We start from the raw sequence: 24,234 nt of genomic DNA, 5'->3' as shown, positions 1-24,234 counted from the left end.
GGAAAGCAAGGGCCCTCCTCTTCACCTCTCCACTGGGGCAAGTATCTGGCTCCACGCGTGAAACGTGTCCGGTCGTGAACGGGGGAATCCCCACCGCGCGCAGAGTTTAAGAACAGGACGCTCAGAGGGCAAGAGGACCCAAGGTTCGCTTCCTAACCCACAATGCACAGCGCGTCTTTCAGGAAGTCAGGACGACGGACTCCCGGATGTATTTACCAGGGCGGCAGCGCCTCGCCTAGAATCTGATTGGAAGTGAACCACCGAAGCATTGTGGGACTTTGTCCGTCTCCCAGTACGCATGCGCTAACTGGCTTCGTCCCGCTGGTCCACGTCCGGGAGGGGACGACGGCCAGAGAATCACGTCGGCGTAACTGGCCGATCCCCTCCGTGCGCAGGCGCAGTGGCTGGGCCAGCACCGGAAGCGCAGGGGGTTGGGGCGGCGGTGACGCGATTCTGTCCGCGTTGGAGGGGCCGGGCCGCTGCTGGAGTCGCCGCGGCTACCGCGTGACGTGGCACAGCAGAAGCCTAAAACGCCAGACCCGGAGCTGCCGCGCCAGTCGTCGAGCAGGTCCTCGCCCCGTTAGTTCTTGTCCCGGAGCTTCGCCCGACACACCGGCTAGCGAGGCGTCTCTGCCGCCCTCTTCCTCCCTCAGCTCCTCTTCCTTCGCTCAGTTTGTTGGGAGCGTGAAAGGAGGAGGCCCGGGGACGCCCCCAAAACCCCTTCTGCTCCTGCCCATCGCAAGTGCCGCTCCTGCCATGGGCCTCACCATCTCCTCCCTTTTCTCCCGCCTCTTCGGCAAGAAGCAGATGCGCATTTTGATGGGTGAGTGAGGGGCCGCGCACGGAGGGCAGGCCCCAGTGCGGCTCCGGGAGGGAGGGCCGGGTCTCGGTGCGCGGGGCCTGTTTGTCCCTCCGCCCGCTGTGGTGGGGGAGGGGCGGCGGGCTCGGGGTCAGGAGGAAGTCTTCAGGGGGAAACAATGGGGGCGAAAGGTGGGCGGTCGCCCCGGATCTGTCTCAGAGGCCCGGACAAGGCCGCCCGGGCAAGGTTTCTTCCTTCTGGCTTTCTCTACTCGATTCTACTGAAAAGCCAGACAAGATTGGGCGGAGATCTGTTGGGGGGGGTGCGGGTTGGGGTGGCGGGGAAGCGAACTCTCTCATCTCGCTGAGCCCGGAAGACACTGGCGAGGCCGATTCTGAGAGTGCGGTCAGGCTCGTCTCTCCTCCGGTGTGGGCAGCGGTCAGGACGGAGGCAGAACTACTCCAGCCTTCCTCCTCCCCCTTTCTGCCCCCGTGTACACACTCTGCACACTCCCAGTGGAATGTGAGCGAGCGGTCGCCGGGAGCCCGGAGCCGCCCGGGGCAGGAAGTGAGCAGGCCCGGAGCGCAGTGGCAAAGGGAGCCAAGCACCCTCGGCTTCAGAAGAGTCCGGAGTCCTCAGCGCTCCCTCTGCCAAACTTAACTTCGCGCTGGATTCCCCTGCATATTCTTTTCCTGAAAACTGTGAGGTTTATCCCGAATCACCTTTTGGCCACTCCCAAAACCTAAATATGTTTGGTTTACTCTCTGGTTTTCAAACGGATTTTTGTCTAGCTGGTTAAGGTTTAATGAAAAAAAAAAAAAAACTTTTAAAGCTATTTTTTGTAAGCCGATAACAAATTTCCAGTAACAACATTATGACATTTAGTTTTAGGGTAGCCTTGTTACATAATAATTACAATGTTTTTTTCAAGTTATTTTGGAAAATAGGCTTTTTAAAAAACTGCTTTTCAGAGCCAGTTTTTTTTTTTTTCCCTTTTTTTCCAGCTGAGGGAGAAGGGGCTTGACACTTAGGTGATGTAAGCAACCCCTCCTCCCTATTACTGTGAGTAGTCTCTACATCATAGCTGAGCCCTGCGGACCTGCATAATGCAAAAAGGAGCTCCTTTAACTTTATTTTTTTTTTAATTTTTATTTATTTATGATAGTCACAGAGAGAGAGAGAGAGGCAGAGACACAGGCAGAGGGAGAAGCAGGCTCCATGCACCGGGAGCCTGATGTGGGATTCGATCCCGGGTCTCCAGGATCGTGCTCTGAGCCAAAGGCAGGCGCTAAGCCGCTGCGCCACCCAGGGATCCCGCTCCTTTAACTTTAAACGTTGAAACTTGTTTGTGTGTTAGGAGCTTGTTTTCTAGAGTGGGGAGAAAAAGTCGTTATTTTCTAGTTCTACTACCACTGAAAGTTTTCCAAAGCAGGATTGAGTAATTCCAGGTGTATGAAGATTAAGGGTATACACATTGAGTTCTTTTTTCTCTTAACTGTTATTTCTGGCTTTTTCACAATTCATGGAATAATTGTTAATAAATCATAAAGATAAATCAGAATGTTTTGTCTTTAAACTTTTTTAAGATTTCATTTATAGAGACAATTTTTAAAGGAGAGCAAGCATATTAAGTTTTTAAGGTGGCTGAAAATTGACAGTCTGTAAAGGATCTGAAGTCATTGGGAGGACTTTGGACTGTGATAAATGAATTTCCAGGTTGTTCCTTAAAGAAATTAACTGGTACACAGTTGTGTCCCTGGAAATGTACTATGTTGGTCCTTTTACTTAAGATTTATTGTAGATGAATTGCTGTGTTCCATACCCTAAGTCTTTTGTGATAGCTTAAAGTTTCAGAGGGAGAAGAAAGGTAGCGTTATGCTATAAGCACTTTCCTAAATTTACTGTATTAGGGGAGCATTTCTCCCCCGTTCTCCCCAAAAAATAACAGTTGAAAGAAAATGGGAGAATATTTCATTTTGTGCATTTGTGCAAGGGATAGAAGTCATGCTTTGGAATTACTCATTTTATGTTAAATGTTTTATGACTCCAGTTTCCTATTCTTGTTTTGCTCTTTAATTTTGGAATATTCTGGTTTCCTTCATTAGAAACACTAAAGTCACAAGGTAAGCTTTATAGTAACTCATCAAATGGAGCATAACTGTAAAAGGTAGGGAAAGAGGTGATTTGGAAGTTTGATAATTGATTTTTTTGTCTAGCTTTATGAGTGACTGCATAATCACTCTTAAGGTCTCTTACCCCTATTCGAGCTTAGAATTAAGAGTCAATGATTGTTTTTTCATATTAATATTCTCTGGCAGGTATGTGCCCTTCCTTTTCCTTTATAAGGCTTACATAAAATTCATACCTTCTTGAGTCCGTGACTTTTTCAGTGTTATTGAAAGATAGTAGCTCATGGGTCTGGTTTGCCAAATTACTGTGAAGTTTAAAATTTTATTCCTACACTTGTTCTCCCAGAAGTTCAAGTAATTTTAAAAAGTGTTTGAAATTATAGCTTGTAATTAACTAATTAAAAACCAATGCAATGTTTTAAATGTAATGTCACTTAAAGTATAGATTGACAGAATTGCCTAGTTTGTTTTTTGGCAAAATCACTCACGTCAATATTTTTGAGCTTTAAATTCACAGATGACCAGTTGCCATCTTAGATTTCTCATGTAGCCCTGTATTACCTTATTTTTAGATTGATCTCCAGTGCCTTGTTCTATGATAAGATGTAATTTTCATAAATGATTCCCCAAGTTTTGTGTACATTGGAAAACAGCAGTATTTCTGTAGAGGGATTATTAATTCTAAGCTCTTTGAAATTGTAAACTTTTGCCTGTTGAAAGGCTGAAAAAAATGTTGCTTTCTAAAAGATTGCCAATAACAGTATAGTTCTGTATTGCCTTATATGTGACTGTGGTTTTTTGGGACCAGGGAGGTTCCTCTATTTGCCAATTTGAAAAATATTACTAATATTTTAAGTGAGACTGCGAGCTGAAGAGTGGTGTTTCATGCTTTTTCCTTAGCATATTTGGTAAATCCATTCATTATGTGATTTTTAATTTTCTGTCCTCATTTCAAAAAATGACATGTCCTTTCTATTAAATTTTAAAAATATGAAAAAGAATAAAGTAATAATTATCTATAATTCCACCATTTCACTGTTGTTAACATTTACTGTCAGGCTTTTAAGAGGAAATTAGTGTTCTCTCCTTTTGACTTCTCTTATTAGGAGCATTTTCTCAGGTCATTAGTTGAAAACAGACTTGCTAGTCTTAAAAAAAAAAGCCCTTCTATTATGTGATATAAGGAAACAATAGAAAGGCAAAAATCTTTAGTTTATGCCACCACTATAAGTTGATACAGCCATTTTTAGAAGTACCCTTTGGCATTATTGCAGATGGCTTTCAGACTTTGATAATTTGCTGCTAATTAACACATTGATCAAAGTGTAGATATTTCTGATCTGTTGGGTAGAAGTAAGACGTAAGCTTATAATAATTTTTCTGTACATCTGATAGCCTCACTTTCAGTTTTGATGATCAGACTTCTGAGGAATTAGATAAAATACTAAGATAGAGTGTGTCCACCAGAAAAGCTAAAGGCACAATGGCCATATATAAATACCATTTGAGAGCTCTGGCATTGACTTAGGGCTTTTTTATTTTTAATTTTAAAAAATTGAGATGTAATTCACATAAAAAAACTTATCCCTCCTAAGTATACAGTACAGTGATTTTTATTCACAAACTTGTGTAGGAGTGCCTGGGTGGCTCAGTTGATTGTCTGCCTTCAGTCAGGTCATGATCCCAGGGCCCTGAGATCCAGCCCCACTTTGGGCTTTGTTCACTCTTTCCCTCTGCCTGCCACTCCCTTTGCTTATGAGCTGTCAAATGAATAAATAAAATTTTTTTAAAGATTTTATTTATTTATTCATGAGAGAGACACAGAGAGAGAGAGAGAGAGAGGCAGAGACACAGGCAGAAGGAGAAGCAGGCTCCATGCACGGAGCCCAATGTGGGACCTGATCCTGGGACTCCAGGATCACGCCCTTAGCCAAAGGCAGGCGGTTAACAGCTGAGCCACCCAAGTGTCCCTAAAATCTTTAAAAAACAGTGACAACTTGTGTCACCATTGCCACTGTCTTTTTTTTTTTTTTTTTAAGAGAGTGTGAGAGTGTGCTCCTGCGTGTGGGGAGTAGCAGAGGGAGAGGGGAGAGAGAATCTTAAGCAGGCTCCATGTCCAGCACAGAGCCCACTTGGGGGTGGGGGGGTTGTATTTCACCACTCTGAGATGATTACCTAAGCTGAAGTCAAGAGTTGGACCCTAAACTGAGTGAGCCACCCAGGTGCCCCACCATTATCACTGTCTTAATTCTATAACATTTTCATCAGCCCCGAAAGAAACTCTATTCCCATTAGTGGTTACTGTTGCCCTTCTTGCCCAGTTCTTTTACAACCACACACCTACTTTTAGTTTCTATGCGTTTGTCTACTCAGGATAGTTCACGTATCGTACAGTGTGTTCTTTAGTGCCTAGCTTCTTTCACTTCGCAATAATGTTTTAAATGTTCATATTATATCATATGTCAGTACTTCATTCCTTTTTATGCCTAAAGAGTAATTCCATTTTATGGATATACCATACTTTGTTTATCCATTCATCGTTTGATAGAAATCTGATTGTTTCCCTCTTTGGCTGTTATGAGTAATGCTATTGTGAAGATTTGAAAAAAAAAAGTTTTTGTATGGGCATATTTTAATTGTCTTGGGTAAATAAATACCTAGGAGTAGAATTGTTGTGTTCTGTGTTAACTATATTTAACATTTTAAGGAACTGACAAAACTGTTTTCTAAAGCAGGGACACCATTTCACATTCCCATCAGCGATACTTGAGGGATCTAATTTTTCCATAAAACCTGGAGTTTTGCATACCTCTTCTACTCCTCTGATTCTGGGGACATTTTTGAACCTCTGATGTTGTGTTTGAAAAATGGAGGGTAGTTGTGAGATTTATATTACAAAAATGTAAAGAACCACCTAGTGTGGTGCTCAGAATACAGTAAGCAAATTATTTTTAAATAATTGTGAGGTTGTATTTTAAGCTTCCTTGTAGAAAATCGAAAGATAAAGGAAAACATAAAAAGAAAAATTAACTGTGTGAAATTTCATGCATCTGAAAATACACTTTTTTCATTCCAGTCTCCTTTCTGCATTTTCCTTTTCCAACTTAAGGTCATGGAATCTAGTGTCTTTCAATTTAAATATAAATATTTCTTGCTGCCACAGTTTAGTAGATATACTTTTTAATGATTGGCAAAGAGTTTTGGGTAATTTTGCTGCGTTAATATTTTGGTCAAAGTGCAGGTCTAGTTAAGGAGAACAAGTAATTCTAGTATATCTTCAAATACAGTGACTTGTTTATGGAGTGGAAGGGAGGGGAGGGCATTACTGGAATGTACAGATTAGAGTCTTATCTTGGCTGGTTGAGAATTGGTTATAGTTTCATTTTGTGGAGAAATCTCATTGCCAAATATTGCAACATTAAGGAAATACATACTTAAGAAATGACTGAAGTAGGACAAAATTGTTAGGCCAAAATGGTTTTGGGTAAAGAACTATATAAGAAGTTTTAAGTGATGGTATAAATTAATCTATGCATCTTTAATCTCACAGTAGAAATTCCTTTTTTTAAAAAAACTTGTGGTTTGCATTTATATAGCACTATTATATTTTTGTGCAACTCAAGGAGGTCTTCATGATTTTAGAGTCTTGTATGTGGCTGTGAGCCATTTAACTGTTGTCTTACAATTTTTATTTTAAAGATAACTTGTTAAAAAGCCTTATGGTTGCATTATTTTGTCAACAATTCCCCCATTTTGGGAGGTGGGCGGGGGTGGGGGTGACTGGGTGACGGGCACTGTGGGGGGCACTTGATGGGATGAGCACTGGGTGTTATTCTATATGTTGGCAAATTAAACACCAATAAAAAATAAATTAAAAAATAAAAAATAAAAAATAACAATTCTCCCATTTCATTAAAAATAAGTATATAGAATATATTCAAGGCTCTTAAGCAGTTATCTTCCTGATAGATACATCAGGAAATATAACCAGGCTGACAAATTAATTAAGGAAATCTGCTATTTGAGAATTTTTTTAAATGAAAGTAACACGTTTATTGTGTGAAGAAAATTCTAACTGTAGAAGAATATTAGTTATGCATACAAGCAGGTGTTAACAGTTTCATTAAAAATTGGGTTACCTCTGTGCTTTTGTATAACTTAAAATAGTTATATTAATAATAATTTGTCTTGGGTTTTTTCCATTCTTTGTCAGTATTTTTGTATTGAAATTGTTTTAGTGATGGTATAAGGTTTACTTGGACTTGCAGTGAGGACTAGTATGTGCCATAGTTCTCACAACCTAAATCATGTTTTTTCTAACCAATATCTTAGTTTCATTTCTGACTTGGGCTTAATCATATTTTGACTTAGTTGCTTTTTTGTTGTTGTTGTTGTTGTTTTGAGAGCTCGAGCAAGCAAAGGAGGAACAAAGAAAGGGAGAGAATCTTTTTTAAAACATTTATTGGAGAGAGAGAGACAGCCCCCACACACAAGCAGGGGGAGGAGCTGGGGGGGAGAGGGAATCTTTTTTTTTTTTTTTAAGATTTTATTTATTTGACAGAGAACACAAGCAGGGGGAGCAGCAGACAGGGGGAGAGGGATAAAGCAGGCTCTGCTCCAACTAAGGAACCTGATATGGGGCTGGAGCCCAGGATTCCGGGATCATGACCTGAGCCAAAGGCAAACGCCCAACTGACTGAGCCACCCAGGCATCCAGGGAGAGAGAATCTTAAGGAATCCATGCTGAGTGCAGAGCTGGGTGCAGGGGTCTGTCTCACAGTCCTGACATCAAGACCTGAGCTGAAACCAAGAGTTGGCTGCTTAACCAACTGCACCACTCAGTCATCCCAGAGAGGGAAAATCTTAAGCAGGTTCCACGTTCAAAGCAGAGACAACTTAGAGCTCAGTTCCACAACCATGAGATCATGACTTGAGCTAATATCAAGAGTTGGTCGCTTGACTGAGCCACCCAGGAGCCTCTTAATTTAGTTACTTAAGGGTGAATATTTCTTTATTTTAAAGTTTGATCAACTTCAACTAAGAAGGACTTATTTTCTCAAGTGACCGCTTTTTCTTTTTTCAAAAAAAAAATATTTAAATTCAATTAATTACCAAATAGTGTATTATTAGTTTCAGAGGTAGAATTCAGTGATTCATCAGTTGATTGTAACACCAGTGCTTGGTATATCACATTCAGCTTTTCCAGATGGTGAAACGATCGTATTGTTCTCCTCGTTGTAGGTTACTTTTGTTTCTTTGTGTATATTTTAGAATTCGATTTTTTTTTATACTGTCCCATCCATATTCAATAAACAAACACCTCCTGATGTAAGTTGGCTTTTCTTGTACCCATTAGTGAGGGCTTAGTTGTTCACTCTGTCTACTAGGTGTCATATTATTTTGGAAAGAATAAACCTGAATATCTCAGAATGAAGGAGTAGGGGAACAGAGTTTGATTAGAGGACACAGGATATGAAGATCCAATGCTAAATTGCCTGAGTGTACAGAGAGTTCTTAAAGCTACCTTTTGTAGGGTACAGAACAGAAAAGGTGGTTATATGGGTAGATGTGTAGATGGCTGAAATTGCCTATAGCTTTTTTTTTTTTTTTTTTTTTAGTTTTTTTATTTCTATTTTTTTTTAAGGTTTTATTTATTTATTCATGAGAGACACAGAGAGAGAGGCAGAGACACAGGCAGAGGGAGAAGCAGGCTCCATGCAGGGAGCCCGATGCGGGACTTGATCATTAGAGTCCAGGATCACACCCTGAGCCAAAGGCAGGTGCTAAACCGCTGAGCTACCCAGGGATCCCTGCCTGTAGCTTTTAATTCTGTTTTGGACTGATGAAAGTTAAACTTACTTGCACAGTAACATAAATTAGATAAGTAGGGTGATTTCTGTGTGTGATTTTTAAACTTAATAGTGTTCGTTTCATGTGCCATGTCATGCTCGATTTAAATATTTGGAAAGCATCCTTGCTTAAATCAATACTCAGTTGAATTCATTTCAGAATCTCTTGATAGCGTAAATCTAGGCCAAATGTGATGTCCTTGGAACAACGATAACAGTCATTGAAGTTATTAGATATTGACCTTCCATTTAGAATGGTTTGGCAGACTAGAATATGCAGGTTTTGAGAGAATTGTACTTGAAATAAGCATTTAATTTGCTCATCACTATCACTGAAATAAAGAAGTATACTCTCTTGCTTGAGGATGGATTTTTTTCCCTTCAGAGACAAAAACATTTTTGGGTGCCTGAATGGCTTAGTTAAGTAAGTGTCTGCCTTTATCTCAGGTCATGACCCCAGGGTTCTGGGATGGAGCCCCACATCAGGTTCCTTGCTGGGGGTGGGGGAGGAGCGTGGGGGGTGTCTGCTTGTCCCTTTCCCGCTCCCCTCTGCTCATGTTCCAACAGTGGGGAGTCTTTTCTGCCCTCTACCCTTCCCTGATGCACGTGCTCGCTCACAAATAAATTAATAAAATCTTTAAAAACAAAACAACAACAACAACAACAAAACAAAAAACAAGCAAATTCTTCCCTACTTCTTGTATTCTCCCTCAAAGGAATAGTTTTAAGAATTTAGACATTAGTTACATTTGGGATTAATGATATAGGGCCGTTTTTTACAATCCAAATTAACCAATCTTTTGTTCTTGTTTCTGTGTATCTGATGTAGGAATGGATTTAGTTAGGTAGGGGTAAAATTGGCCTCTTTTTCCTTTACTATCATTTAAGGATACTAGTGCATAGTTACTGTATTTTTTAAGATAATTTTTATTCATTTGTTTTTATGTGTTCTCTGATTCAACTTGTAACTTGGGTTTTTAATAGTTAATGATAATAGTTTGTAGAATTAATAAGGACTTGAATTGGAGGGCAGCCCCGGTGGTGCAGGGGTTTGGCGCCGCCTGCAGCCCAGGGCGTGATCCTGGAGACCCTGGATCGAGTCCCACGTCCGGCTCCCGGTGTATGTATGGAGCCTGCTTCTCCCTCTGCCTGTGTCTCTGCCTCTCTCTCTCTCTCTCTCTCTCTCTGAATAAATAAAATAAAATTAAAATTAAAAAAAAAGGACTTGAATTGGAAAAGATCTTAGGTTAAATGATTCCATCTTCTTGTTTTACAGCTGATTTCTCTGGTCTCAGTTTTCTAGAGTGATTTGTTTAAAGACCCTTAACTAATTTGTGGCAAAGCAAATCTAGAGACTGGAGCCTGAGTCAGTCAGATAGATACTCTTCTTTTTACTGCTACATGTCTCTTTAGGTCTAGAAAGAAAAATAGAAAAGCTTTCTGCAGCAGGTGTTGCCCTTAGGATAGAAATGAAGTAATTTCATTTCTAACTCGTTTGTGCCTTGACTAGTTAACTTTTGCTTTCAAACTATAAAGTTGTTGTGAAATTAATTCTTAGTGTGCATTTTTGGCCTAGATTTAAAATCTGTAATGTCTTTTTCTAGTTGGATTGGATGCTGCTGGCAAGACGACCATTCTGTATAAACTGAAGTTAGGGGAGATAGTCACCACCATTCCTACCATTGGTAAGAAAGTTTACAGATGACTAATTTATGTCATAATGATATATTATAAAATAGAGTATGGTTTAATTTTTAAAATTTTTTAAGGTTTTACTATTTTAGAGCAGCTTTATGTTCACAGAAAAAAAAAAAATGAAAGGAAGGCACAGAGATTTCTCATAAACTCCCTGCCCCCAAGTATATATATAGCTTTCCCCTTTATCAGTGTCACTCACTTGAGTGGTACATTTGTATTGCTGATGAACCTCATTGACATAATCATCCAAAGTCCATAGTTTACCTTGGAGTTCATTGGTGGTGTACATTCTAGGTACAGGGTTTGGACAGGTATACTATGGCATGTATCTATCATTATAACTGGCTTAGGTTTATTCAATTTGTTGATTACGGAGTATATTTTCTTAATGACATTTTGCACAATTGTCTTTTTTTTTTTTCTTTGTAGGTTTTAATGTGGAAACAGTAGAATATAAGAACATTTGTTTCACAGTATGGGATGTTGGTGGTCAAGATAAAATTAGGCCTCTCTGGAGGCATTACTTCCAAAATACCCAGGTAAGGAATGCTATATAGTTTGTATAACTTTTCTTTATGTGTTTTATGCTTTAAAGTTTTTTTGATATCTACATTTAACTGGGTGTTGGTGTTTACTGTATGAATTGGCATTCTTCTTATCACTACTCCTGTATTCCTCAATGAATTTGAAGGCTAAATTACCCAGGGTGGAAAAGTTACATAGCCATCATAACAATATTTTGGAAGATTAGGAGGGGGTGATTCTCAAGGTGTCTCTTCTGTAGTACTGTTGGTTTCATTCTTAGTTTGGAAAGTAAGGTCTTTGTTACTGTCATTGTAATTTCTAATGAATAAACAGCAATTAATAATCCTTCATTTAGCATTAAGTGTTTACCTTACTAAAATACATTAAGGAAAAAAGATATTGGGATCCCTGGGTGGTGCAGCGGTTTAGCGCCTGCCTTTGGCCCAGGGCGCGATCCTGGAGACCCGGGATCGAATCCCACGTCGGGCTCCCGGTGCATGGAGCCTGCTTCTCCCTCTGCCTGTGTCTCTGCCTCTCTCTCTCTCTGTGACTATCATAAATAATAAAATAAAAAAAATTAAAAAAAAAAGATATTGGGGTGCTTGGGTGGTGTAGTCGGTTATGCATCTGACTCTTGGTTTTGGCTTGGGTCACGATTTTGAGGTCATGAGATAGAGCCCGGAGTTGGGCTTTACACTTAGCTTGGAGTCTGCTTGAGATCCTTTATCCTTCTCCCTCCGCCCCTCACACGCACGCACTCTCTCTCTCTCTCTCTCTTTAAAGATTTTACTTATTCATGAGAGGCAGAGACACAGGCAGGCAGAGAAGCAGGCTCCATGCAGGGAGCTGGATGGTGGGACTTGATTCCGGAACTCCAGGATCATGCCCCCACCCAAAGGCAGACACCCAACCACTGAGCCACCCAGGTGTCCCTCTCTCTTTCTAAAATATAAAATAGGGGATCCCTGGGTGGTGCAGCGGTTTGGCGCCTGCCTTTGGCCCAGGGCGCGATCCTGGAGACCCGGGATCGAATCCCACATTGGGCTCCCGGTGCATGGAGCCTGCTTCTCTCTCTGCCTGTGTCTCTGCCTCTCTCTCTGTATGACTATCATAAATTAAAAAAAAAAAAAAAGTTTTAAAAATAAATAAATAAAATTTAAAATAAATCTTGGGATGCCCGGTGGCTCAGCGGTTGAACATTTGGGCTTTGGGCTCCCTGCGAGGAGCCTCCCTCTTCTGTGTCTCTGCGCCTCTCTCTCTCTCTCTCTCTCTCATGAATAAATAAAATCTTTAAAAAAAAAGTTTTTCAGCAGGAGCACTGTTGACATTTCAGGCTGAGTAACTCTTTATTGTTGGACAAGGGGAGATTCTCTGCATTGTAGGATGTTTAGCAGCATCCCTGGCCTCTACCCACTAGGTGCCAGTAGCAGACCCCACCCACCACCCAGTTGCGGTAACCAAAAATACCTCCACATATTTCAAAATATTCTCTGGGGACAAAATTCTGCCTTCTTGAGAACCACTGCTCTAGTCTAATTCTTAAATAGGAGCAAGCTGAAGCTTGGAATGACTTACTAGGACTGGAGAGGCGGTTCTTATTCTATATTTTATATTTCTCTTTAACCTTGTTCCAACTCAGTTGTGTTTTCTGCCATAGAAGAGGTTTCTCATCAGTTTTTGTTTACTATTGGAGTTAATAAATACATTTTTTAGGCAGTATGTGATATTACAAGTACTTCCTATGTTTGAGGTTTGCAGATGTCATTCATGTCTTCGACTCTTAAAACAGAGCATGCAAGTGAGGTATGTTGCCACCAGGTGGCAGTGAATATACCCTAGGAGAGTTGGTAGAACTACCAGGTTTAAGTAGTGTGTCCTGTTAAATAAGTGGTATGCTTTTTTTAATTTAAAAGTTAGAATATTTCTGTTCGTTAACTGTGATTAGAAAAGCTATTTTGATATAAATCACATAGTTTAGAAAACCTTGTTATGGAAATTGTCAAATGAGCACAAAAGTAGAGAGAATAACAAAGTTCTACATATCTGTTACCCAACTTCAATTTTTTGGATATGGCCAATATTGTTTAATTGATGTTCCTCTCTTACCTTTTGAATTATTTTAAAGTAAGTCATAGTCATTTCATTTAGGGAACACGTTTTTAAAGTAAAATAAGGGATGAAGTGAAATTTTGCACATCCTTAATTTGTGATTTTTGACTAAGAGTAACCCTAGTCTTAATCCTACTTTTGTTTAGAAGGCTTTCTAATGTACTTTTGAGGTTTTGTTTTATTTTTTTATTTTTATGGGTTTTTTTTGAGAATGAGAGAAAAGAAAGTATGCACACGTGTGTGGCAGGAAAGGGCAGAGGGAGAGGGAGACAGAAAATCTTAAGCCCCAACATGGGGTTCAGTCTCACAACCCTGAAATCATGATCTGAGCCAAAATAAAAATAAGGGTTTGACATTTAACTGATTGAGCCACACAAGTGCCCCGTTTACTTTTGAGTTCTTAATTGAGATTAGATCCATTCCTGGCCTCTTTAGATCACTGGATCACCTTATAATGAAAAGTCCAAGTACTTCTTCCTAGAGAACTCATGTCTACAGGAGAAAGTTTTATGCTATCTGATATAATCTCAGTTTAGGTCTTAACACCAGCTTTTCTAGCATTCCTGATCAGTTCTTTTAGCTATAAAATTTAAAAGAAATGAATACTGTTTAACCATGCTTCTAATTTCTATTTACAAGCCAGGACACAGTGATTATTGTAGTAAATTCCTCATCCCTCATTAGATAATCCCAATTACTTTGCTGTCCTAAATAATTAAGCAAATACTTGGACTTTTAAGTAGACTTTTCATATTGTAGCCAAACTTAATCTTTAGAATCTTATGTTTTCTACACTCTTATTTCTAGGTTGTCCCAGAAAGTGAACAACTTTGAATTTATTACTGAAATACTTCTCTCTCAATAGTGTTATTTTGGAACAAAGAGCATTATTTACATTTTAAAACAGAATAAAAATGGACTATTAGTCTAGATAAAATTAGATTCCTTTTGGAGGCATTGCTTCTTGTAGAGGGATAGATTTTAAAAAAGAATAGCTTTTACAATAGGAAAGGAGGAGACATTTACTAAATGCCTGTGATAAGTCAAGTGCAATGCTAGATTCTTTCATATGTGTATGGTTACATTTAATAGGCTTGTACAGTTGGCTGGCATGGTTTTATTTTTATAGAAGAAGAGGCATATTCCAAGATGAGGTTATTTCTGTAATAAGTCTTGAGATTTGAATTTGGATATCTTTCCCGTATGCCATACTGGCTTTTATAGCACCAAAAGTATTTTCAAAGGTTAGGAGGTTTTTTTTTTTTTTAAGGTTAGGAAGTTTAAAATGATGGTTTCCAGCAAAGTCAAAGGAAATGGGTTTGAAATTTGCTAAACTAAAGGAAATTGTTATTTAATGACCATAGCCTAAAATAAATATTAGGTCCCCTGGCAAGCTCAGTACTATAATGGTGCTATTAAGGGGTAAATACAAAATGAGGTAGCTCTTTGACCGAAGATGATTTTATGCTCTTGGTAGATTTAATCTAGTTATTTATATAAATAAGTGAGCACAAGACAGTTTGTGATAAGTGATGAATGATCAAAAATACTTCAGTGGTCATGGTTGTGGGGACAGTAATACTTAAAGTAATCACTTTAGTATTAATATATTAATAAAAATAGATTTTAACAAACCTATCAAGGTAATCTACCCTCCTTATTTCTAGTTGAAAATTTTATACTTTCCATTTGGAGGTTTTTAGAAGTCTTAACTGCTTTCATTAGTTCGTTTGCTTTCTACTGTAGAATTCTAATGTTTGTGAATAACTATAAGAATTTCTTTTTGTGAAGAATTTCATATTTGGGGGCACCTTTTGGCTCAGTCTGTAAAGCATGTGATTCTTGATCTCAGAGTTGTGAATGAAAGCCCCACATTGGGTCTAGAGCTTACTTAAAAAATAAAAATAAAAGAATTTATTCAATCAACTCAACAACTTTGTGGAACAGGACTGACTTCCATATGAAGCCTACAAAAACTGTGTACCCCTTTTCCAGAACTTTGTGTATACCTTTTATTGAATATGCTAATTCAGTCAGTGAATTCGTGCATCTTTGGTTGATTCTTTTTCCTTTTGTTCCCACTTACTGACCATTTTACTACTTACACTTACCTGCACTTAGCATGTAAGGGAAGAGGAATAAAATTTAATTCATAGAGTAAGTTGAGAAAAATGATCAGTTGTTTAGGAGTAAGATTTTTCTTTTAAGATTTTATTTATTTAGAGAGAGCACATGCATGTGAATGGAAGGAGGCGCAGTGGGAGAGGAAGAGAAAGAATCTCTAGCAGACTCTCTGTTGTCTGTGGAGCCCCATATGGGGCTTGACCCCATAACCCTGAAATCTATTTTATTATTTTATTTTATTTTATTTTATTTTATTTTATTTTATTTTATTTATTTTATATTTTATTTATTTTATTTTATTTTATTTTATTTTATTTTATTTATTTATTTTATTTTATTTTATTTTATTTTATTTTATTTTATTTTAATTATTTTTTTAACCCTGAAATCTTAACTGAGCCAAAATTCAGGGTTGGATGCTTAACCAACTGAGCCAGCCAAGTGTCTCTACATTTTTTTTTTTTTTTTACATTTTTTTTTTTAATAATGTAAGTTAAAATCACAAATAGTGCTCAAATCTATTTTTAGTACTTAGGACCCTATTTATTTAGTTTTTTTTTTTTTTTTTTCTTTTAGTAAGGAGCCATTGTCTTCCTAACGTTTAACTCAGTATGGTTCTTCTGCCTGTACTTATGTTTTATATTTAGTGTCTCCTTTAAGATTAACTGTTGCAATTTATTTAAACAATTTTTCCCCAGGGTCTTATTTTTGTGGTAGATAGTAATGATCGTGAAAGAATTCAGGAGGGAGCTGAAGAACTGCAGAAAATGGTAAGAATATTTTTGAAATTTATCATTTCTAAGATGTGTTTTTCAGGGTGACAGTGGTGGTATTAGTGATTGGTACATCTTGCTGTGATTAGATTACACCAAATCAATTGTTTCACAGCTAGAAAGAACCTTGAGGAACTGTCATCACAGGTTCTTAAGAATGCATGTAAAACACACAGAAGAGTAGCTACTTATGTTGGAAGGAAGGCTAACCTTGTTTTTAGCATGCTCCAGGGGTGATATGTCTCTGATTGAGGATGTCTCCATTTATTTAATAGATAAGAAATCTGTAGTTTTAGAACTTCTGTGATCTAGGAATCTTAATTCAGATTCCTTGTTCCCAAGGTCATTGGGTTCAGTTTCCTTTATTTTGTACCTACAAAATACACACTTTGAGATATATCATAATAGTAGCTATGGTAAATAATTCCACCTGAAGGTAGTACCGTTTTGGTTGATGGTATTTTGGCTTTACCATGTATCAGATTATTTCCACATACAGTTGACCCTTGAGCAACATGGGGGTTTAGGAGTGCCGACTCATGGCCCACCCACCATGTGTGTACAGTTGAAAATCCACATAAAACTTTTTGAGTCCTCAAAAACTTCTGCTTTTTCTGGCTACAGTTTGGTGGTGGGAATATTGCCTCCTGAGGCCAAGCCTTCCTGTCCTAGGTGGCAGTTCTTCATGCCAGTTGTAATTGACTACAACCCAAATAGCAAGCAGTCATCAAGCCCTCCAACTCTGGAGTGGGAGGCAGGGAAGGTGGGCCAGCACAGGTCGCTGATGCCCAGGTGGTACATCCCACAGACCTCTTGACCCTGCTACTTAGACTGAGAGCACAGACAAAACAGTAACTCTTGGAATATAAATCAGTGGTTGATACAAATGAAAAAACTCCAGAACAAATCATGCAAAATAAGTGAATTGAAGCTAAAATTGAAGACCTGGAAAATGAAGTTGAAGAGTTGAAAATTGCTTTTGAAATGACAAAGGTTTCATTAGACAGGATGCAACTTTCAATTGCACTTCAAAAAAAACTGGAGTAAATTAACCCCAAGTGTGCTCATGGATAACATGAAACATGTTATTAAAGCTAAATTAATAATGAAATCACACCAGGAGTCTTGGGATTTGAAGGAAAAACTGCTTGATGATGGAAAGATGAGATTACTGAGACAAACTTTAGAATGTAAGGTTTTAGAAATACAGACTGAAAAGAGCAAACAGATGATTTGGACAATTCAGGCAAGATAAAGACCATACCACAAAACCTAAGTGGAGACTCCGTTTACTACAGTTACTCAATTATGTGTTCCAGAACCTCATTTTAGGGAGTAAAGCCAATTGGGCAGAGGATTTTGCCTTTAAGGAAACTGTTCTATGGCTTGACAAGAATCTCACCATGATCTAATAAGAATTCTATTTTGTCACTTTTTGTTTTGGTCTTTAATATGTCATTTAAATAGCAAATATCAAGTAAAATTCTTTTTAGTGTTATAGTTTTAGTATTGTAATACTACAATGTGCTTTAACACCATAACGTTATTTAAAATCTGATAAGTAAAGTGACTGGCATACTCTAAGAGAATCTGAAAATCTTAGTTTTAGAAGGGTTCCAAAAAGACACCTAATTGAGCTTTCCACTGAATATGGACATTTTTTCTACAACATTCCTGGCAGTCCCAACTCTCATTTGGAATACTTCTGTGCATTTGTCAGTCAACTAAAATACTAGAAAAATTAGAAGAGGATATCCACATCTTGAATTTTTTTTTCAACCATCAGTTGTATTTTATTGAAATAAATTTCATTTTAGATTTATCTCTTGCACAAAAAAGGCTTTAATGAATAGGGTTATTCTTGCCCTTCCCAATAACACTTGATGAACACATATTTTGAATGTTATATGAATTATATACTGTATTCTTACAATAAACTGGAGAAAAAATGTTAGTTAAGGAAGAGAAAATGCATTTACAGTAATGTACAGCAAAAAAAGTTCATGTATAAGTTGACCCACACACTTCAAACTCAGTGTTATTCAAGGGCCAACTGTATTTAATTGTGAAAATTTGAGGAACCTTGCTAGAGGTACCTTGTCATGCTTTCAAACTTGGATAGCCATAAAATGTTTACTGAAATGAAATCTTAATTCTCATTCATAGCCTCTAAAACTATATTGCAATTTGTAAAACCGTTGTGCCAGTATATGTGTAACTAAGTCATTGGTAGTTTGATGAGCTAAATAGCACCCCCTCTACTCTTTTCGTAAACAGCTTTATCGAGGTATAATTCACAGAACCATAAAGTTCACTCATTTAAAATATGTAAGTCATTGGTTTTTAGTATACAGAATTGTGCAGACATTACCACGATCTCATTTTAGAACATTTTCATTGACCCAAAAAGAAATTCTCTAGAACAATTGGTATTTATCCCCATTCTTTCCCCTACTCTGCCCCATACCCCCAGCCCTTAGGACTGCTAATTTACTTTATTTACATATGCCTATTCTAGGCATTCATGTAAATAGAATCCTACAATAGGTGGTTTTAAACTTTTTGTTACGTTTCACTTAGTATAAGTTTTCAGCATTTATCCATGTCCTATCATGTGTCAGTTCTCATTCCTATTAGCTTCTACTCTTGTATTTACTTTTTTTACTTATTATATTATTGCTTATTATTTACCCTTGTAATATTTATTATTATACTCTTGTATTTTTTCACGATACTGCCCAATCCTTGTGTTGTCCTACTCTTGTCTAGTCCAACTGGCTGGAAAGAAAAGTTCAAAAAAGAATCCTCTAAATACTTTTACTACTGAGTACCATAAGATTCTGCCATAAATACTTTATTTCCATATGTGTTTCTTGTTTTTTTGCCAATCCTGAGTCTCAATGAATGATCATGAAAGCTGAAATGAATGGTTTACCTTAATGGAGTATAGGATGATTGATTTGAAAAATAGTTTTGCTTTACTTGAAAGGCATATAGTTATTTGCTTGGGATTTAAAAATTGAAGGATGTGAGATTTAAGTGTGTCTGAAGTTTAGTGAAATTAGGTTGATGTTTAATAATGCATTGAATGTTGACTAAGTGGTATATATAGGAAGACAATGTTTTACCTAGTTAGTCACAGTTATTGAGTTCCAGTTTGTTAGTTAACATCTTAGCTTTTATTTCCAGCTTCAGGAAGATGAGTTGAGAGATGCAGTGTTGCTGCTTTTTGCGAACAAACAGGATTTGCCAAATGCTATGGCCATCAGTGAAATGACAGATAAATTAGGTCTTCAGTCTCTTCGTAACAGAACAGTAAGTATTTGGAGGTTCATATTAACCTTGATTATTAGAATTACTGCAGTTGTTTAAGCAGGTATTCACTTGAAGTACATACTAAGTAATTGTCCCTTTTGAACAGACAATGAGCACATCATTTTAAAAGAAATACAGTAATATACTCTTGTAGACATGAACCCTTTCAGGCTTTTATAAATGTGTGTTCAATTTCCAAACTATGTTAATATCATCTACTTTTTTTAAATTAAAAAAAAAAGTTTTTTTTAAAGATTTTATTTATTTATTCATGATAGCCACAGAGAGAGAGAGAGAGAGGCAGAGACACAGGCAGAGGGAGAAGCAGGCTCCATGCAGGGAGCCTGACGTGGCATTCGATCCCCGGTCTCCAGGATTGCGCCCTGGGCCAAAGGCAGGTGCCAAACTGCTGCGCCACCCAGGGATCCCCAAATTTTTAAAAATTTTTTTAAAGAGAGAGGTGGAGGGAGATCAAGAATCCCAAGCAGGCTCCATGGCCAGCACAGAGCCTGCCACCAGGCTTGATATCATGACCTGAGCCAAAAATCAAGAGTCAGACGCTTAACTGACTGAGCCACCCAGGCACCCCTCCTTTTTTTAACTTTTAATATTTATGCTTTAAGGATCCAAATGTTTAGATACCTTTATTTTTGTTAACTTTATCCTTAAAATATTTCGCATTGATAGATCTACTTTATGAGAATTGTATAATCTAAAGATTATTGATAATGTTAACTTTAATTTTATATCTTTTAAATAGCTCTGCAGCAAGTATTTTATAATTCAGTTTTCTTATTAAAACTGTAGTATTTTTGCAGCTGTATTTTAGATAATCCAGTTTTATATTGTTTACTTTTTAACATTAAAAGCTTTTGAACTATAGTTATGACATTAAACAAGTTTTCAACTTAAAATTAAAGGAAATACTATACTTACTCTCCATTAACTTGTTTTAGATCAGTGATTTAAATACTGGCAAAACACAATATACTGGTTTACATATAAAGATGATATCACAAACTATAGTGTGACTTGTATTTTACAATAGTTTTTCACTAAGTTGTCAACAAAGCAGATACTGTGCTATGGCAATAACTGTATATAGGCTGTTAGAGATGTCCCAGGCTGATTTAAACAAAATAAACTGTAAATGATACCAGTTTTCAGTGCTGTGAAGATAAGAATTTGTACCTTTTCCCAATGCTCGAGGATACTGAGTTGTTTGGTATTCAAATAATTGGCAACAGAGTTTACTTGTATTGACTTTGTACAATATTAAAACAAAGTCTTTATTATATGGCGGAATGAAACTGGTCAGTGAAGAAAAGTAATAAAAATAAACTGTCTCTTAAAAGTGATTAAATTGCTTTCTAGATCTTTTTTTTTTTTTTCCTAGATCTTTTTCTTGTTCTTTGTTAACATTTCATGGCATGAGATTCATTACCATTTTACCAAGAGTGAAACTTTTTGGAATGCATGAGATCAGAGTGCAGTTATCTGGAAAGCTTGCTCCTAATATCAGCAGCTCCTACTCATTTCAAAATTTTGCCTCCTGTACTCTGAACTTAGTAAAAGAGGGTTAAAAGGACCTGGTGGTACTTAATTAGTTACTAATCTTCCTATCAATGTTCTTTTCGGATTAAGGAGTAGCTTGTTGATTAAATCTAATGAGTGGGTAGGAGTAGCTTTAAATGTGACCGGAGTTTTGTGAGAAATGTGTATGAGAACATTTTCAATCAATACAGTTGTTGAGGTCATTAAATACAAAAGTAATTATTTGTGAGATGTTAACTTTATTTACTCCTTTATTCCTATAGTTTTAATATTAATTTTTTGTTTCTTTACATTTATGGTAACTGCTGACTATTACTGTCGGGCAGTTGGGGGAAATATTTAATTTTCTGATAAAGAAATTTTAAAGACGGGTTATATATAGTCTTCTGTTTTTTTTTTTTTTTTTTTTTATATAGTCTTCTGTTAATCAAGTATTTTCTTGTTCTTTCTTTACAGTGGTATGTTCAAGCCACTTGTGCTACACAAGGAACTGGTCTGTATGAGGGACTTGACTGGCTGTCAAATGAGCTTTCAAAACGTTAAATGAAACTGGATATCTAACCAAGGACACATTTGATAGAATTGGTCTAGGCTTGTTACAACAAAATTAGTTTGCATCTTGGTTATTAAACAGTATCTGGGACTGGTTTGGGCAGAATATTACAGCGTTTAAACTTATTTTGTTGCCAATTGTTTACCAAGTATAATATTGCTATTCAGCAATATGCTTGGTTTTAAAGAAATTCTCCTTGGGAAAAAAGTGTCCTCTTTTAATTTTACTTCCCTTAAGCCTAAATGCCTGGACATAGCTATTGTGACACCTTTAAATCCGTTTTGAATGTTTTTTGAGCCCACAAGAAATGATGTTTTAAAGTTATCCCCTTGCTACTTTACTGATACCTTTATCATTCCTGGGACAGTCTGCTGATTTAAAAAATGTAGCATTCCATTTGTATTTATTTTTCTCCCTTGCCAAAAAGATTTTCTAATACTGCTTGTACCAGCCAGGGAAATGCTCCAAAACACTATTCAGATCTCTTGCACTGAGGAACTTCTATTTTTTCTTCCCTTAATGAATCCTGGCTTTCATCAGCCAAGCTTACCTTAGTGTGGTTTGGATTTGATAGCTCATTAGTTCTGTGCTGGTTGCAAAGAGTTCATATTGAGATGATTTTTAATACCCAGCAGATTGTCTTCCTTTATATTGTATCTTTTTTATGTTGCATGTTGCTTTTTGGTATCAGCCTGACTCTTTGCCCAGTATATGATAGTTCAGCTGATGTTTTATTGTTTATTGGTGAACATATCTTCATTAAGAGTTTTTGGAAAACTCATCAAACTCAATAAGTTTTCTTCATAACCCATTTGGAATTATTCCTAATAAAATGATAAAAATGTATAATTGTATGTGTGCTTTTTGAGTCTTGGAGATGTTTGTTTGACATGGGTTTTCTTATTTAGCAAAGCTATTTTGCATACATTACAGTTTGTGAACAATAATGTACAGGTCTCAGTGAGTTTAATTTTTTTAATTAAGATTTTTTTTTTTACTAATTGTTTAAATTGGAAAGAAGGTATGGGTTGCTATCATGTGTATAACAGAGTGGGGAGCAATTTCAAAATTTTAGTTTCCTTTTAATAAAATAGAATTTGACACTGTACATTTCTAAACTCAGATCAAGAGTAAAAAGCTGTAATAAAATGAACTGCCCAAAAAGAATGTATGCATGTGTTTGTTTCACAAGTAATCAAAAAAAGGCAAGTGCTGTTTGCAGGCAGATTGCAGACTGTTAGTGGTGCGGCTCTCCTACGTAGGGGAGTTCACAAGCATAAGCACTTTTCATTTGAGTTCCACGTATATCAGAATTTCTGCAGAGAGCTGCCTGTAAATAATTCTTTGTTTTAAAGGCAATACAGGGGATCCCTGGGTGGTTCAGCGGTTTAGTGCCTGCCTTCGGCCCAGGGCGTGATCCTGGAGTCCCAGGATTGAGTCCTACATCAGGCTCCCTGCATGGAGCCTGCTTCTCCCTCTGCCTGTGTCTCTGTCTCTCTATCTCTCATGAATAAATAAATAAAATCTTAAAATAAGGCAATGCAGGTATATATACTTCATTAACTATATCTATTAAGGTATTAAGGACTCATCTTGGGAACCTTACAAGTAACTAAGTTTTTGTCTATAATGCTTTATGTATCTTACAAACCTTTTAAAATCTTAGTGGCTTGTATAACTTCATGTAAATTTTGGATTGAAATTTTATTTTCAAGCCAAAAATATGCTAGTAAAATAATACAGAGTTTTGAATCATAAGATATTGGATCAAGTGAAAAGAGATTAGGATTAAGTAGTTGATGATTGTCTTGCAGGTTACTGGGGAAAAGTGTGTGGGTCACTTGATGTTAAGTGCAACTTCCCTAGCCCACCAGATGAATTCTTCCTTCTGTCTGACTAAGTAAGGTATCATTTCTGGTTGGATAAAACTAAGAAATGATATGTGTGTAGTTTTATGGAGTTTAACTTGGAGGTATTAAACTTCCAGTGGGTTCATTGTTACCATAATTAAATTACCACTGTACTAATTTTAAAAACTGAAGTAAGTCCAGAATGCTTTCACAGACTCTGAAAAAGGAGTAAAGAGAACCCATGTAATCTTATTCGTGATGTAAAGCAACTCTTACTATCAATGTTGGAAATGACTGCACTAAGAAACTATAAAATTGCCTAATTTTCACCAAGTGGGTTAGATTTGCAAGATTACCTTTGTTTTATTTTAAAGAAAAAATTAACTTGGTAACTTGGCATGTTTTTTACCCCAATAAATTACTTTTTTGGGGCCCCTGGGTGGCTCAATTAAGCTTCTGCCTTTCAGGTCATGATCCCAGAGTCCTAGGATGGGGAAGGGGTACATGCCAGACTCCCTGCTCAGTCAGGAGTCTGTTTTTCCCTCTGCCCCACCTGTTCTCGTGCTTCCTCTTGCATGCATGCCCTAGCAGGGGAGGGGTCAGCTGGTAGGGCTGGGGGCACCTAGTGGCGTCGGGGCACACACCATATGGTGTCAAGTAAATAAATAAAACCTTAAAAAAATTACATAATAGATTTTAAAGGCAAATTGAGAAATTCTCCCCCCCCTTAAAAAAAAAGTAAATTCTTTGGGAAAAAGTATAAGAGATAACCCCGATAATGCCTTTCCCTGTGTTTTAACATTCTTTGCAAACAATGTGAACTTAGAGAATCACTATCACTGTTCTAACTTACTCACATGCTCAGAACTCTTAGGAAATACTTGACGCCATCAAGATTCAATGCTTACTGTTCACATAAATATTAACCTTAGTGTTGTCAATCAATAAGAGGTCTC

The 24,234-nt window shown here is 37.3% G+C and overlaps 1 protein-coding gene and 1 pseudogene across 1 annotated transcript; both read left to right on the top strand.

The window, feature by feature from the left end:
* Nucleotides 1-426: 426 nt before the first annotated feature.
* ARF4 (ADP ribosylation factor 4) lies at nucleotides 427-22,274 on the top strand. The gene is made up of 6 exons (XM_041761683.1): nucleotides 427-823; nucleotides 10,382-10,462; nucleotides 10,905-11,014; nucleotides 15,932-16,003; nucleotides 19,196-19,321; nucleotides 21,332-22,274. Exons 1-6 carry the CDS (start codon nucleotides 757-759, stop codon nucleotides 21,416-21,418), a joined length of 543 nt encoding a protein of 180 aa, XP_041617617.1. The 5' UTR covers nucleotides 427-756; the 3' UTR covers nucleotides 21,419-22,274.
* Nucleotides 16,560-19,185, top strand: LOC121494518 (annotated as a pseudogene).
* Nucleotides 22,275-24,234: the final 1,960 nt, after the last annotated feature.

The sequence above is a fragment of the Vulpes lagopus genome, chromosome 7 (assembly GCF_018345385.1).
Source record: "Vulpes lagopus strain Blue_001 chromosome 7, ASM1834538v1, whole genome shotgun sequence".
Classification (NCBI taxonomy): domain Eukaryota; kingdom Metazoa; phylum Chordata; class Mammalia; order Carnivora; family Canidae; genus Vulpes; species Vulpes lagopus.
This window is presented reverse-complemented; position numbering and strand designations above follow the sequence as displayed.